At 41.7% G+C, this 14,204-nt stretch overlaps 1 protein-coding gene across 2 annotated transcripts in view; it reads left to right on the top strand.

Moving 5' to 3' along the window:
* Positions 1-1,400: 1,400 nt before the first annotated feature.
* Positions 1,401-14,204, top strand: part of LOC137645986 (phosphatase and actin regulator 1-like) — an 868,819-nt gene continuing 856,015 nt past the window's right edge. The window contains exon 1 of one of the 2 annotated variants that reach the window (XM_068379094.1): positions 1,401-1,554. In XM_068379094.1, the coding sequence (XP_068235195.1) occupies positions 1,449-1,554 (106 nt within the window). In that variant the 5' untranslated portion in view covers positions 1,401-1,448. The remainder of the gene's footprint in view (positions 1,555-14,204) is intronic. The other variant, XM_068379105.1, reaches the window with a different exon arrangement.

The following is a 14,204-nucleotide window of genomic DNA, read 5'->3' as shown; positions in this document are numbered from 1 at the left end:
CAGTCAAAAGACCCCATAACTTTCTAGCGGTAGTATCTCAACGGGTGGCTGGTGCCCTGGCCAACTTACTACCTACCTATTTTTTAGTCGGTATTGTCCCCTACTCAATCGAACCCTACACTAATCGTTGTTCATGTGACTTGCAACAAAATTGGCCCTTTTCTCTAGAAATAAATTATTATTATTATTATTATTATTATTATTATTATTATTATTATTATTATTATTATTATTATTATAAGATAAGCTATAACCCTAGTTGAAAAAGCCGGGTCCAGCAGGGAAAATAGCCCAATGAGAAAAAGAAATAAGGAAATAAATAACCTATATGAAACGTAATAATCAATAAGAATGAAATATTTTAAGAACAGTGACAACTTCAAAACAGATATTTCATATATAAACTATTAAAAGAGTCTTATGTCAGCCTGTTCGACATAAAAACATTTACTGCAATTTGAACTTTTGAAGTTCTACTGATTCAACTACCTGATCAGGAAGATAATTCACAACTTGGTCATAGCTAGAATAAAACTTCTAGAATACTATGTAGTATTGAGCCTCACGATGGAGAAGACCTGACTAATAGAATTAACTGCATACCTAGTATTACGGAAAGGTGGTACTATCCAGGTCTCCGGGAAGATCTAAATGTGAAGGATGGTCAGAATTATGAAAAATCTTATTCATCATGCATAACGAGCTTATTGAACGACGGTGCCAGCGATTAATATTTAGATCAGGAATAAGAAATTTAATAGACCGTAAGTTCCTGTTCAACAAATTAAGATGAGAATCAGCAAAACAATAGTGAAAGTTGAAATTTAATGAGATAAAAAACGTAGTAGCATGCACATTAAATCCAAAGTTCATATTTGTAAAACTCTATCATATTTAAAGATGACGATTTTCAACAAACAATGTAATAACCTACACTAGTATCAAAATTATTAAAATGTTACAAATACTTTCCATAATTTAGAATAGGGACCCATCATTTGTTTCCGTTTTCTGAGGTGCAAGAGGTTTTCCCGTGACAAACAAAGGAATTCCCGATGGGAGACTCTTTTAGGATTTTAGGATTTTTTAGGATTTTTATTAACTCTAGCGACCTCTCTCAGGGTATGAGAGTACATTACAACATATACAAAATTATAATTTGACTTACAATAATAGTACAAGATGGCAATAAACTGTAACACCGATAGAAGTGGTATTTAAAACGCCCGCTCAAAATCTTAAAAATTTCTGACGGAAAATTATGTATTTTTTCAAGATAAACTAGGAAGTCATTAAAAAATATGAATAAAATCTAAACTAAGATAACACAACTGAACTAATTTTGTTAAAGTTTAACATGTTTACACATAATCACAACCAACCGAGTCCTTCAACTCAGTTTCCATTTGGAAATGAGTAAACAATTTTGTTTTGTTTGAAAAGTGAACATGGAAAAGAGCCCGGAAAACTTTCAAAATAATTCCGATATTCGAAATGAAAATGGAGAAGACGATTCAAGTACCTGCGGGACAAAACCAAAAGGGAAATTTGAAGGTAAGTAATTTTATATTACTCTAATAACGCTGTGGAAAGAAGGCCATTTCCTGTTAGCGGCCTGTTATGACTCATTCATGACACCTGTTATCAGTTGACGACCAGAAACTGATATGATTTCCGCCCATATCTAGACCCCAAAATTATTTTAACCATACTTTATATTATAAAATTTAATTTTTTGTATCGTAAGAATAATCCGGAAGGGTTTTATTGAGTCAGTGTAACTTCATTGCGTAGGATAGCCTATGCTTGCCAAACCTAGGCCTAGCGTTTCCTACCGTAACTCGTTTTAACGAATGAAAATGAGTAAAACTATTCAAGTTTATGACAAGGATTGCGATAGTCCAATATATCCGTTCTTCCGTTTATCATCATGTTAACCTATATTAAGGAATCCAAATTTAGTCAAGGTAATAATATAATACCTAATAGACCAAGGATGAATTTATGTCCTATTACCATTCATAGATAAAGGTGGTTTGGTGGTGTCGGATGCACAACCCTATTCATACCATACTGTTATTTTCCTTGTGATTATCCAGGAAACTTTTTTTTTATGTAAATTTAATAATTTTTTTTTTATTATTGTTAGCATAGGGTAAAAAGAGGGGTGGGAGACAAAGCCCATAACCATTCTTCACCCCGCACCAGGCGGCCTTTACCCCTGTTTCCCACCACTTACCAAAACTAACTAACGATATATTCTTGCGCATCGCACATCTTAGTGTATCTGAACGATGCACAAGTTTATAATTTCTCAACAACACCGAATTAGTCTACTGTGTATGACATAAGGGCAGTTGTCAAATTGTAAATTATTAGACTAACAGTGTTTATTGATCTATTGAAGTCTAACGTGCATGAACTTTGTAAGCTTAGTTAGGCTAATTAGGTCTTATTTCCATGATTTCTTGTACATTCTCTTTGTCTTGTCTGGGTAGCCAGAACTATATATGAATCGCCGAGTAGGGCTTTAATAATTTTTATTAGCTCTATGTAGCCTATGTGATAATTGTGTAATAATTTTATCCAATTAAATTTTTTAAATTTCTTATACAAAACTCAATAAGGAATTTACAATTTTCCTAGTTTTCACCAACTGATATTCAATTCTGTAATGGCTTCGGTTTAACTTTACCTATTTGTTGTTTAGAGACGCTACTCAAATGTTTGTGGAGCAAGATCAGTGTCCTAGGTTAGTCTTAGTAATTAAGGGTTGTTGGAGACAAAGATCCCCCCAAAATAAAGGACACAGCATCCTAGTTTATGTTAGGGCACATAAAGTTTTGATGTTTCTTCTAGTTACGGTGCATGGGTAAAGATTTCGCATAACATCGTTAGTTGAAGGATGTTCAGCCAGTTTGACCATAGGCACCCAAAAATCTGTGTCCTAATCTTATAGATACTGTATAGGGTTAGGGGATGTTATTAGAGGTCATAACTGGATTTATAGTACCCAAAACTAGATGAGCTGGAAAAATCTTCAAAGGCCAAACCAGGAATATACTAGCATATAAAATAAGCAGTGTGTTATGAATCAGGACTTTTTGAAAGTTGTGGAGTTGTTAGACCTCAGTCTACTTTTAATTACATGGATGGTCCTGAGAAGGCAAAACACCATTAGATTTTGTTCATCTGTAATGTAACAATGAAACCTTGATGAAAAAAGCATAAGAAGGAGGATTAGTGGAATTATTTTCTCCTGGAAGGAACTCAATTGCCTTATAATCATAGCGATGGACTGCAGCTTTCAGCCTGCCGAACTTATTTTAAGCAATATTCCAAAGGCATGTAATGCTTTGGGAGCCATCCCCACCCTAAGTAGGAATGGTGTCTTAGGTTAGGTTGGGATACATGCCTGTGTTTGTCCTTTGCACAAACTTTAAGTTGGCCTCCCAACTATATAAGACTGTGCCCTGGGTTAGGTAGGGTTAGGATACAGTACAATGTTGTGTAGTTTACATTTAGACTAATAGTAAGATAGAGCATCATAGGCCAGACTTGATTAGGATATAACCCTGTAAATTTCATGGCCGCATATTCTTGTAGCGTTTTTCTTTTACAGTATTCTTGTTAATTATTACATGGATGTGGTAGTTTTTATGTGCTTCTATATTTGTGCATGTATTTTACGGTTTTTGTGGCTGCAACTCAATAGATTTAGGTTTTCCTTCCCACCCAAAAGCCATTGATTTTCCACTGATTCTCCCTGTAATTGCTAGATCAATGGGTAGGGGAAACAATAGGACAATGTATTGTGCTAGCAGTGAGGGTTAAAATATGAAAAAGTCCATTGTTTCGTCACTAAATACAAACCATTTCGCTCTTTATAGGGAATATATTTTCAGCGAAGCTGGAAACTAGCCATAAAACTTTTAGCTAGGTATAGCTACCCAGAGCTAGCTAGCAGAGGGGTTGGCTGTAGTAACCTGCTACCCCACTCACACATAGCCTACACACACACCTGAGCTATATCGCAACTTTTGCCTGTGATTTGGTTGAAGGTGGACGCACTCTCTCTCTACCATTATAAGCTCTCAACTGTCTATTTTACTTACTATTTTTTACTTGCTGTTGGGGATCAACATGTGGACTTGTCAAGGGCCTGAAGGGCACTAATGCAACATCTTCATGTCTGCTATTGAGACCAATCCTCACTCCTTGTGTCCTGCCTGCAGAGGTCACTCCTGTAGGTAGGACTCACTTGTGTAGAGTGTCGGGAGTGTCCATCCTCCCAGTGGGTAATGTATGGCAAACGAGGTCCAAAAGGGATTCTTGTCCTTCGGGGTCATCCTCGTAGGCGAAGAAACCCTGGTTTCTTTCTTCGTCGTTTCAATCTCTCCAAGCGGCCTCTGCTCGTTTGGTCTCCTCAGGACAATGTTCAAGTTGATGGTTGTTTGATCCCCAGATAACCCCTAGGCTCAGAGGACGCCACTGCTGCTTCCCCTAGCTAAGCGGGGCTGGCCTCTGCTAAAAGGAGTCTCTGTCCTTTGACGATGTCTGTCAACTTTGGCCTTCCTTAGGGATCTTGGGGACCCCCTTCCAAGGAAGTTCTCCTGGAGCTGATCCAGTTAGGGGCACAGAAGAAGCACACACCTGCTTCCTCAGAGGTTGACCTTGGTCATCCTCTCTGAGACTCTGAAGGTAATGCACTAGCAGAGTCTCTAGTGTCCTTACCAGGATCCTCTTCACCCGCCCAGTCACCGTTTGTACATGCTGCCCCGCCACCTGTGCAAGACCAGCTTCGGACGAGCACTCCTCGTAGTACTCTGTAGGTAAGGCCAAATGCTGCTAACTCGGTCCTGCTCCCCAGCTTGCAGAAGACAACGTATACCCTCAACCTGAGCACGGTCAGCCTGCAAAAGATTTACGGAGTCTGACACACCAAGCTGTCCTGCTCAATTGCGAGCACTTTTCTCATTCGCGAGTTAGGTTTTCGCCTGAGTGGTCTCCACCTCGCGTCACCAGGAAAAGAGTGCTGGATTTATCCATGCCTCTTTCCAGCCCATGGGAACGGGGCTCTTCAGAACGAGACGATGAGGAAATTCAAAGGCTGTGCAGTCTCGATCCCTCATTGTTGTGCCAGCTGGACTCTAAGATAGGTGCCAGTGTCGTCAAGCCGTTACTTTTGGGTTCTGTGCTCAGGGTTCCTCTCGCCTCGGTAAAAGAACCCAGCTTTCCTAGTGTGTTCACACACACAAGATCGCTTGTCGCTGCAGCGTATCCTAGTGTTGAACCACGCATGACTGATTGCCAAACTCCTGCGGGAGCATTTGTGAGTAAGTCTCATAGAGTTCCTCTTACCGAAGAACGTTTTCACAAACTAGACTGTTTGGGAACCCCAGCGTATGACCATGTTGACACTTTTGGCCGAGTAGACCCTAAGCAGCTCTTCTAGGAGAAGGTCACTCCAAAATCAAACCATTTTTCTCTAGTCTTGGGTAGTACCATAGCCTCTGTACCATGGCCTTCCACTGTCTTGGATTACAGTTCTCTTGCTTGAAGGTACACTTGGGCAGGCTGTTCTATTTTATTTAATATTTTTTTAAAGTTTTTATAGTTTACATATGAAGATCTAATTTAATGTTGTAATTGTTTGTAGTGTATTTTATTTTGATTGTTTATTACTTCTATTGTACTTTTTTGTTTCCTTGTTTCCTTTTTTCACTGGGCTATTTTTCCCTGTTGGAGCCCTTGGGCTTATAGTAACTTGTTTTTCTAATTAGGGTTATAGCTTAGCTTCTAACAATGATAATGATAATAATGAAAGTCTTATGCGATGTCGCGAACCCATTCACCTGTTGAAGTGCGAGGGCGAGCTTCTCTTGCTGATAGGTCTGTGTCTTCTTCAAATGCACAAAAAATTGGCTTATTGAGAAAATCTTTTAAGATTTCCGGTGATCAATCTGTAATGAAAGTAATACTTGGTGATAATTTCCAAGCTTTATTCAACACATTAGCAAACTACCATATCTGTAACAAAGAAAGACAACAATGAATATCAACATAAATGCACATGTTAACACAAACACATAAATTATGAAAATCATTCTATAAAACATTAACATAGGAAGAATAAAACAATAAACAAAACAATATAAAACTCAAACATTGACAGTAAGAAACAGCTAAGACCATCTGATATCATCACATTCTCCCCTCCTAGAAAATTCAACTTTAATCAAAGCAAATGTATTGGTTTAATCCCATCCATAGCGATCAGGCGGCCTTGACACACGAGTGGACCTTCTTATCTCAGTGGGCTCACTGGATTCATGACAAAATTATCTTCGAATTTGTCATCCTTTATTCAACACATTAGCAAACTACCATATCTGTAACAAAGAAAGACAACAATGAATATCAACATAAATGCACATGTTAACACAAACACATAACTTATGAAAATCATGCTATAAAACATTAACATAGGAAGAACAAAACAATAAACAAAACAATATAAATACTCAAACATTGACAGTAAGAAACAGCTAAGACCATCTGATATTATCACACAATCTATTCTGAAGTGTTTTAATTCTTTCATTTTACCTTGTTTTGAGTATTGTTCTCCTGCCTGGTCTTCAACTGCTGATTCTCATCTTAATTTGTTGGACAGAAACGTACGGTCTATTAAATTTCTTATTCCTGATCTAGATATTAATCCTTGGCACCGTCATTCAATTAGCTCATTATGCATGTTGCATAAGATTTTTCATAACTCTGACCATCCTTTACATTCAGATCTCCCTGGACATTTCTATCCTGTTCGTAATACTAGGCAGGCAGTTAATTCTAATAGCCAGGACTTCTCCATCATGAGGCTCAATACTACACAGTATTCTAGAAGTTTTATTCCAGCTGTGACCAAGTTGTGGAATGATCTTCCTAATCGGGTAGTTGAATCAAATAGAACTTCAAAAGTTCAAAGTTGGAGCAAATGTTTTTATGTTGACCAGGCTGACATGAGTCTTTTTATAGTTTATATATGACATATCTGTTTTTGACGTTGTTAATAGTTTATATATGATATATCTATTTTGACGTTACTGTTTTTAGAATGATTTATTGTTAATTTGTTCTCATCATTTATATATATCCTTATTTCCTTTCCTCACCGGGCTATTTTCCCTATTGGAGCTCTTGGGCTTATAGCATCTTGCTTTTCCAACTAGGGTTGTAGCTTGGCTAGTAATAATAATAATAATAATAAGAAGGGTCGACACGAACCTGGGTGTTCCTATAAGGAACTACAAACAGGCCTTGCTTCAGCAACACGTGAGTGCTTTGCTTCAACAGCACACAATCAGGAGCAAGGAAATGTCACCTTGCGACCTCCTGTTCGCCAGGGAGGGAGAGCGCACTCCCCAATGGTGAAACAATGCACAACAGTAGCTTGTCCACAAACTCCTGTTCGTACTTCAAAGGCAATCTTCGAGAGCCTACCTTTGCGCTTATCATTGATGAAGCGAAAGTACGCTCCCCCAGAAGACATGATGTGGCCCTTTCACACAGTCCTACACAAGTAACATAAGTGCTTCCTAAGCAGACTTCACAGCATGAGCACTCCCATGTTGCCCTGGTGAGTGTTCCTTCCTTCTCCAAGGACACTCCATGGTTCCACGAGCTGATCAGGGTAGTACAACAAGTGGTAGCCAGTGCCTTCAGGAAACCAATCAACCTTGGCAGTAGCGGTGACAAACACTCGTCAGATACTGCTAGGGGCATCGAGGTCCTCAGTAAACCTCTCGGTCATTTGACCCGAGATGTAGAAGCACAGTACTGTACCAGCAAAGTCTCGAGGACAACACACGCCGCCTGTCGTTTTGCCCCTATAGCCATCTCAGGGGAACTAGAACTCAAAAGGTTAGAAGTGGACTTGGCTATATTGGAATTCACGCCAATCATCGCTTGGAAGAAGAGGAAGTGTCAAAGACTGGTAACTCTTCCCTGGCGACAGCATCCATCCTCGGACTAGCAGAGGCTAGGTGATTTACGGGTGACTACTGATTGTCATCGATCGATGTCGTCAGAGCTGATCAGACAGCTCCTTCCGCAGAAACAGCCCAGCTCACTCTTGTTGTACAACCTCCTCTCATTACGAGTCCTCCTAAAGCAAAGGAGGGCACGAAGAAGAGCTCTTTGCCTGCCAGAATTGTATCATGTCCTAAGAAAAGGAAAGAACTGGGCTTTGAGGGCTGTGGCTCCAGATTAAGAACAAAGAGTGCCTAGTTTGGTTTGAACCTCAGGGATCAGAGGAAAGGAATCTCCTTTCGAGTTCGAGAGAGACTGCCAGACCGACCAGAATTGACGATGACCCACCCTAAGCTTGTATGGATGCTAGCTTGTGAGGTCATGGTCCAACTGGGTTCTGAAATGGTGGACACAGTAATCGAAAGGTTTCATAGACAAGTGCCAAGATCTGAAGCCCTCAAACTCCGCAACTCCCCTATGGAGGGCCATTTTCTTTTCAATGTCTAGACATTGAAACTGCAACAGATCGATGGAGGAAGGCGAGCCAAGACTCCCCTCTGCAGAGAGCGATGACCTTGCGTACTTATGATGCAGCAGCTCCGCCAGCACAGAGGCCTCCCCCAGTAAGATCTCAGTGGAACTCCAAGAGTTCAGGTGCCCCTAGACAACTGGTAAGAAGTCCTTTCATGCCAGAGATCAGCGCAGAAAAGGCAAAGGAAGAAGAGGAGGTGGACGTGGATGATCCTGCTAGATCGGGTATTCCTCCCATCCGTCCACTTGTGGGAGGATGCCTGCAAAGGGGGTGAGCACAAGGGCCGAACTGTATTACGGGCAGGATATCGTGTCCTGTTCACACTATTTCTTCCACCCTTGACACAACGATCAGTTGCATCGAGTTCCTATATGAAGGGATACGTGAAGGAACAGGTCCTCCGGGCCAAAGTCTAGACCTTGCTGGAGAAGGGTGCTCTCCAAGAGGTCCTAGATGGGTCTCCAGGCTTCTACAGTCAACTCTTTCTTGTAAAGAAGGTGTCTGGAGGCTGGAGACCAGTCATCGACCTGTCCCTGAACAAGTTTGTTCGACAAACTAAGTTCAGGATGGATATGGCAGACAGGTAGTCAGACCTAATAACTTCATGATAACACTGCATACTTCCAGATCATAGTTCATCCATCATAAGGGAATTATCTAATGATCATCCTGGACGATCAGCAATACAAATTCAACGTGGTGTGTGTTTGCCTGTCCACAGTACCCCAGGTTTTCACAAGGGTGTTTTCCCTGGTGTCAGCCTGGGCATACAAGAACGGCATTCATCTGTTCAGATACTTATACGATTGGCTGATACTGGCAGACTTGGTGGCGACCCTTCTCCAACACTGAGACACACTTTTCGAGTTTTGCCGCAATCTGGGGATAGTAGTAAATCTCAAGAAGTACTCCCTGTAGCCAACTCAACAACTGGTATATCTTGGAATGCTCTTAAACACCAGACTAGGCAAGGCCTTTACGTAGGAAAGCAGAGTAGAGACTGAAGAAGGCAGCACGTCCCTTCATGCTACTAGACTCGCTATCAGCACATCGGTTGCTACGTCTCATAAGCCACCTGACCTCCCTGGAATGCCTGGTGACCAATGGACATTTATGCATCCATTCTCTTTAGTGGATGCTGAAGTCCAGTAGAGCTTAGCACAAGGACCCCCCAAACCTTCAGGTGCGGGTGGTGCCCCAAGCAAAAGAGATACCTGAGGTGGTGGGTATCAGATACCAACCTCCTCTGGGGATTGATTTCCTCTCTCCCCCTCTGGAATTGATGCTCTTTACAGACGTATCAAAAGAAGGGTGTGGGCTAACATGTGGCAATACACGGCCTCCGGACTTTGGTCCAAGTCGTCTAATCCTGAGCGACATTGCCACATAAACCTCTTGGAAATGAAGGCAGCCTTCCTGGCCGTCCAGTAGTTCAGTACACTCTGTGGTGTTGATGAGCAAGAACATCACGGTAGTGGCACTTATAAACAAGCAATGAGGTAGCATTTCACTGCAACTATGTTGGCTACCTGTGGAAATGCTTAAATGGACATAGGTTAACGTGGTACTCCTATCAGCCCGTTTCATCCCGGGTAAGAGAAACTTTCTTGCAGACGATCTGAGCAGAGCGACTCAAATAGTTGGCACTGAGTGGTCTTTGGATCATCAGATAGCCAACAGAGTCCTGACTTTGTGGGGTTCACCAACAGTAGACCCGTTTGCTGCGTGTCTAAACAACAAAATTCCAACATACTGCTCTCCAGTGCCAGATCCGCAAGCTCTTTGGCAAGATGCTTTCTAACACCAATGGGACTATATAGACGTCTATGCGTTCCCCCCTTTTGTCTAGTAAGAAGAATACTCAACAAGGTAAGGGCACTCAAAAACCTGTCGATAACCCTCATAGCTCCGATGTGGCACCATGCAAAATGGTTCCTGGACCTTCTACCTACATCTGCTCTCAGAGGTGCTGAGGAAGCTCCCTCCACGACACGATCTACTTTGACAACCATACTTGAGGATTTACCACAGAACCGTGGAATGTCTACAATTTCATGCCTGGAGGGGATTCAGCATCTCCTCTTGAAGAGAGGCTTTTCGCAAGCAATTGCGAAAAGGATGTCCGGGAGTCATCTTCTGCTGTCTACCAGGTGAAGTGAGCAGTCTTCTGTGGTTGGTATTGCGGAAGGGGTATCGCTCCTCTCGATGCCACTATGCCAGTGATAGCGTAGTTTGTTATACCTGCTTGAGGAAAACTCTTCTCGGTCTTGGTGGTGAAAGGCTACCGCTCGGCCTTGAGCCTCGTCTTTAAACTAAAAGGAGTTAATATTTTCTCCTTGTTGGATTTGTCGCTCCTCATACAGAGTTTTGAATGTACCTTCCCTTAGCTGGAAGTTAGACCGCCTCCCTGCAACGTATTTCGCGTACTGTGTCAGTCATCAGATCTTCACATGATACTTGAGATGGTTTTCATGTGAATTACATGGTCTTTCGTGCGACGTCTCCCATTTAAGGATGGGACAGCTAATGTTCGGCTTTGTCCCTGAGTTTATTGCAAAGACTCAAAATCAGGCTCTGGATCCTAGATTTGGGCCCTTCTGGATTGAGAGTCTCTGTAATGTAACCAATGACCCAGATCAACTGCTACTGTACTATGCTCAGTGAGGGTGCTGAGGTGTCAACTCAAACAGACCACAGGAGCTCGCCCTGAGTTAACAGAATGTTTGTTTGCACGGGAAGGGTTAAGAGGAGAGTCACAAAGAATATTATCTCTACCCGGATTTGCAAGGTGATAGATTGAGCCTTGAATCCCGACTCTCTTCCGCAAGGGCAAAAACCCAGAGCTCACGGTGTTATGGGCCTAAGCACGTCCCTAGCATTTAACATAAACTACTGTGTGGTGCAGGTTCTACAACCGGTCGTGTGGGAGTGTCAGACGACCTACAGTGCCCATAACCTGCAAGACTTAACCCACAGGAACATGGAGACATTCCTAATCAGCCCTGTGGTGGGTACACAAGTGCTCTAAACACCCCAAGCTCCTTGATTGGACAAGTAGCAGATAGTTGAGGGTAGATGTTACCCAGGATTTAGTCTGGGATGAATAATAAAAGTGACTGTCATCTTCTTTTCTTCATCTTCCCCTCTTTTGGGATACAGCTCCTACCATATGCTGCACGCTTGCCTCCTCTACCTTTGTCTGCAGCTAAGAACCATTAACCCTTGTATAACCTGATGTATGTGCATATATTTATGTCCCCATTCTCCTAGCAAGGTGGGAATCAGGAATGTCCAATGGTTTGCTCTAGGTATTCGGAGAACTCCCAAGAATTCTTACCTGGACAAGTCACAATGCCTAGTTATCACATAATCATATGGATTGCCCAGGCCTCTATCGCGTGTGTATGTATGAGAAATTAGAGAGGTGTCAGGGTGATTCCTCTATAAGCTTATGCAAAGCATGCAGGAACACCCCAGGTCAAAAACCAGTTGGTTAGGACTTCCACCCACCTAAAGGTGTGTCTTTCACAATAAAAAGCAAAATTGTTTCTATTTAGTGACAAAACAAATGACAAATTTGGAAGTGATTTATTTATCCTAACGATACAAACCTTGAGTGCCTTATACAGATTTGTCCTGCCATCACCTATCCCCTGCAAGTCCTGTCTGCAATCCAAAGGGGCAACATAGCTCAGATGTGTGTGTAACTGGGGTTGCCAGTTACTATCCCCTACCTCCCTCTGCAAAGTAGCGGTGAGTAGTTATACCTCACTAAAATTCTTATGGCTAGTTTCCAACTTTCCCGAAAGTATGTTCCCTATAAATAGCTCAAGGTTTGTATCGTTAGGAAAAATACAAATTCCATAACAAGTCCTTTAAATCCTTTCTATATATTGACCCTGGAAAGGACCCTGAGGATGTTATGGCTGTCTGGGTTATGAATGTACAGTACTTTCAAGCAGAGACTGATGTCTGCTCTTACTAGCTTGTGAACAAGAATTTGAGCATTCTGTGTCTCACCAACACACATTTGAAGACTAGATCTGATGAATGGGATCCTGTCTTTGTTTGCACAAAAGAGTTTGAACATCCACCTGTTCATAAATTCCCACATGTTCTCATTGTTAGTGCAAGAATTCAGTCTTTCCCATTGTTGCATGCTCCTTAACATATCAGCCCATATAAGACTTGAAGCATGCAAACACAGCATGCCCTGCTGCTAACTGCACAACTAGTCTGGTATCGACAAACGATGAAAGATCATTTTCACAGGCAGGATAGAGCATTCTCTTTTCGGGTGCACTATCTTACACTCACGATCACTCTAGTTTTGTTTTAGATTTTTGAAGAGAAACAGAAATATTGGTTTGTTCCGTAACTGACATACAAACCACGCTATTTGATAGGGGTTATTACTTTCGGCGTAGCTGAAATGACGAGCCATTAGAATTTTAAAGTGTCATTAAAGTAAGTACAGTTTACTTTGTATTCATGTTAAATCCTTTCCTTTACAGCTAAAACAAAAGATTGGCCACCCGTGGTCTGAGTGATCTCTGTCTCTACCGGAGCTCCGGTAACAACCTCCGGTACAAAGGTCCGTCATAGTGACAACGTGAACACCAGAGGAAATCTAATATTAACCTCAATGCTGATCGCCTGTACGATATCCGGTTAAGCCGGAGATTCGATGAAAAGGATCGTAATAACGATATTGTGATTATTCATGAAAAAGGGTTCATACCCTGATTCTGATCGTCTGATTGATCTCTGTTTGTACCGGAGAACCAGTGACAAAGGTCTGTCATCGTGAAAACGTGATCCTCAGCGGTACGATAACATTCTCTAATACTGAATGTCTGTGTTATCTCCAGTATTGCCGGAGATTCGATGAAAAAGGGACCGTAATAATGAAACTGTGAAATCTTCATCGGTATCACATTGTTAACTCCGGTTCTGGACGTCTGCTTGATCTCTGTTTGTACCGGAGATCCGGTAGCAAAGGCTCGTCATCGTGATATCGTGACCGTCCCCGGTACGATAACATTAACCTCAATGAATGTTTGTGTTATCTCCAGCGAAGCTGGAGATTCGATGAAAAAAGTTCTGGACGTCTGCTTGATCTCTGTTTGTACCGGAGATCCGGTAGCAAAGGCCCGTCATCGTGATATCGTGACCGTCTCCGGTACGATAACATTAACCACAATAAATGTGTTATCTCCGGTGAAGCCGGAGATACGATGAAAAAGGGGGCCGTAACGGTGTAATTATGATCAAATATGACAAAGGTTCGTGTGTAAAAGGCTTCAGCCGGAGTCCGAGTGCCGGATTTCACCGTTGCACTCCAAAAATCTGCTCTGGTACGATAACTAGTTCTCACCCAATGAGTATCCATTATAGCGGAGCATAACTCACGGCGGAGCTAAGGGTGTCGGTATAAAACGACCCCAATTAATGACTCATACACTAACGTACCTATTAATAGTGTTAGCTATATTAACAGTAACCACATCAATAATAACGTTTATAATATTAAACGTACTATCATCAACTCTGATACTAAGAGGAGGCCTGAATAACTCGTGATCGTATGAAAACGGAGAACGGGAAATTCACCTCTCTTACTCGAGCTAACAAAGAAAAC

The sequence above is a fragment of the Palaemon carinicauda genome, chromosome 8 (genome assembly GCF_036898095.1).
Source record: "Palaemon carinicauda isolate YSFRI2023 chromosome 8, ASM3689809v2, whole genome shotgun sequence".
NCBI lineage: Eukaryota > Metazoa > Arthropoda > Malacostraca > Decapoda > Palaemonidae > Palaemon > Palaemon carinicauda.
This window is presented reverse-complemented; position numbering and strand designations above follow the sequence as displayed.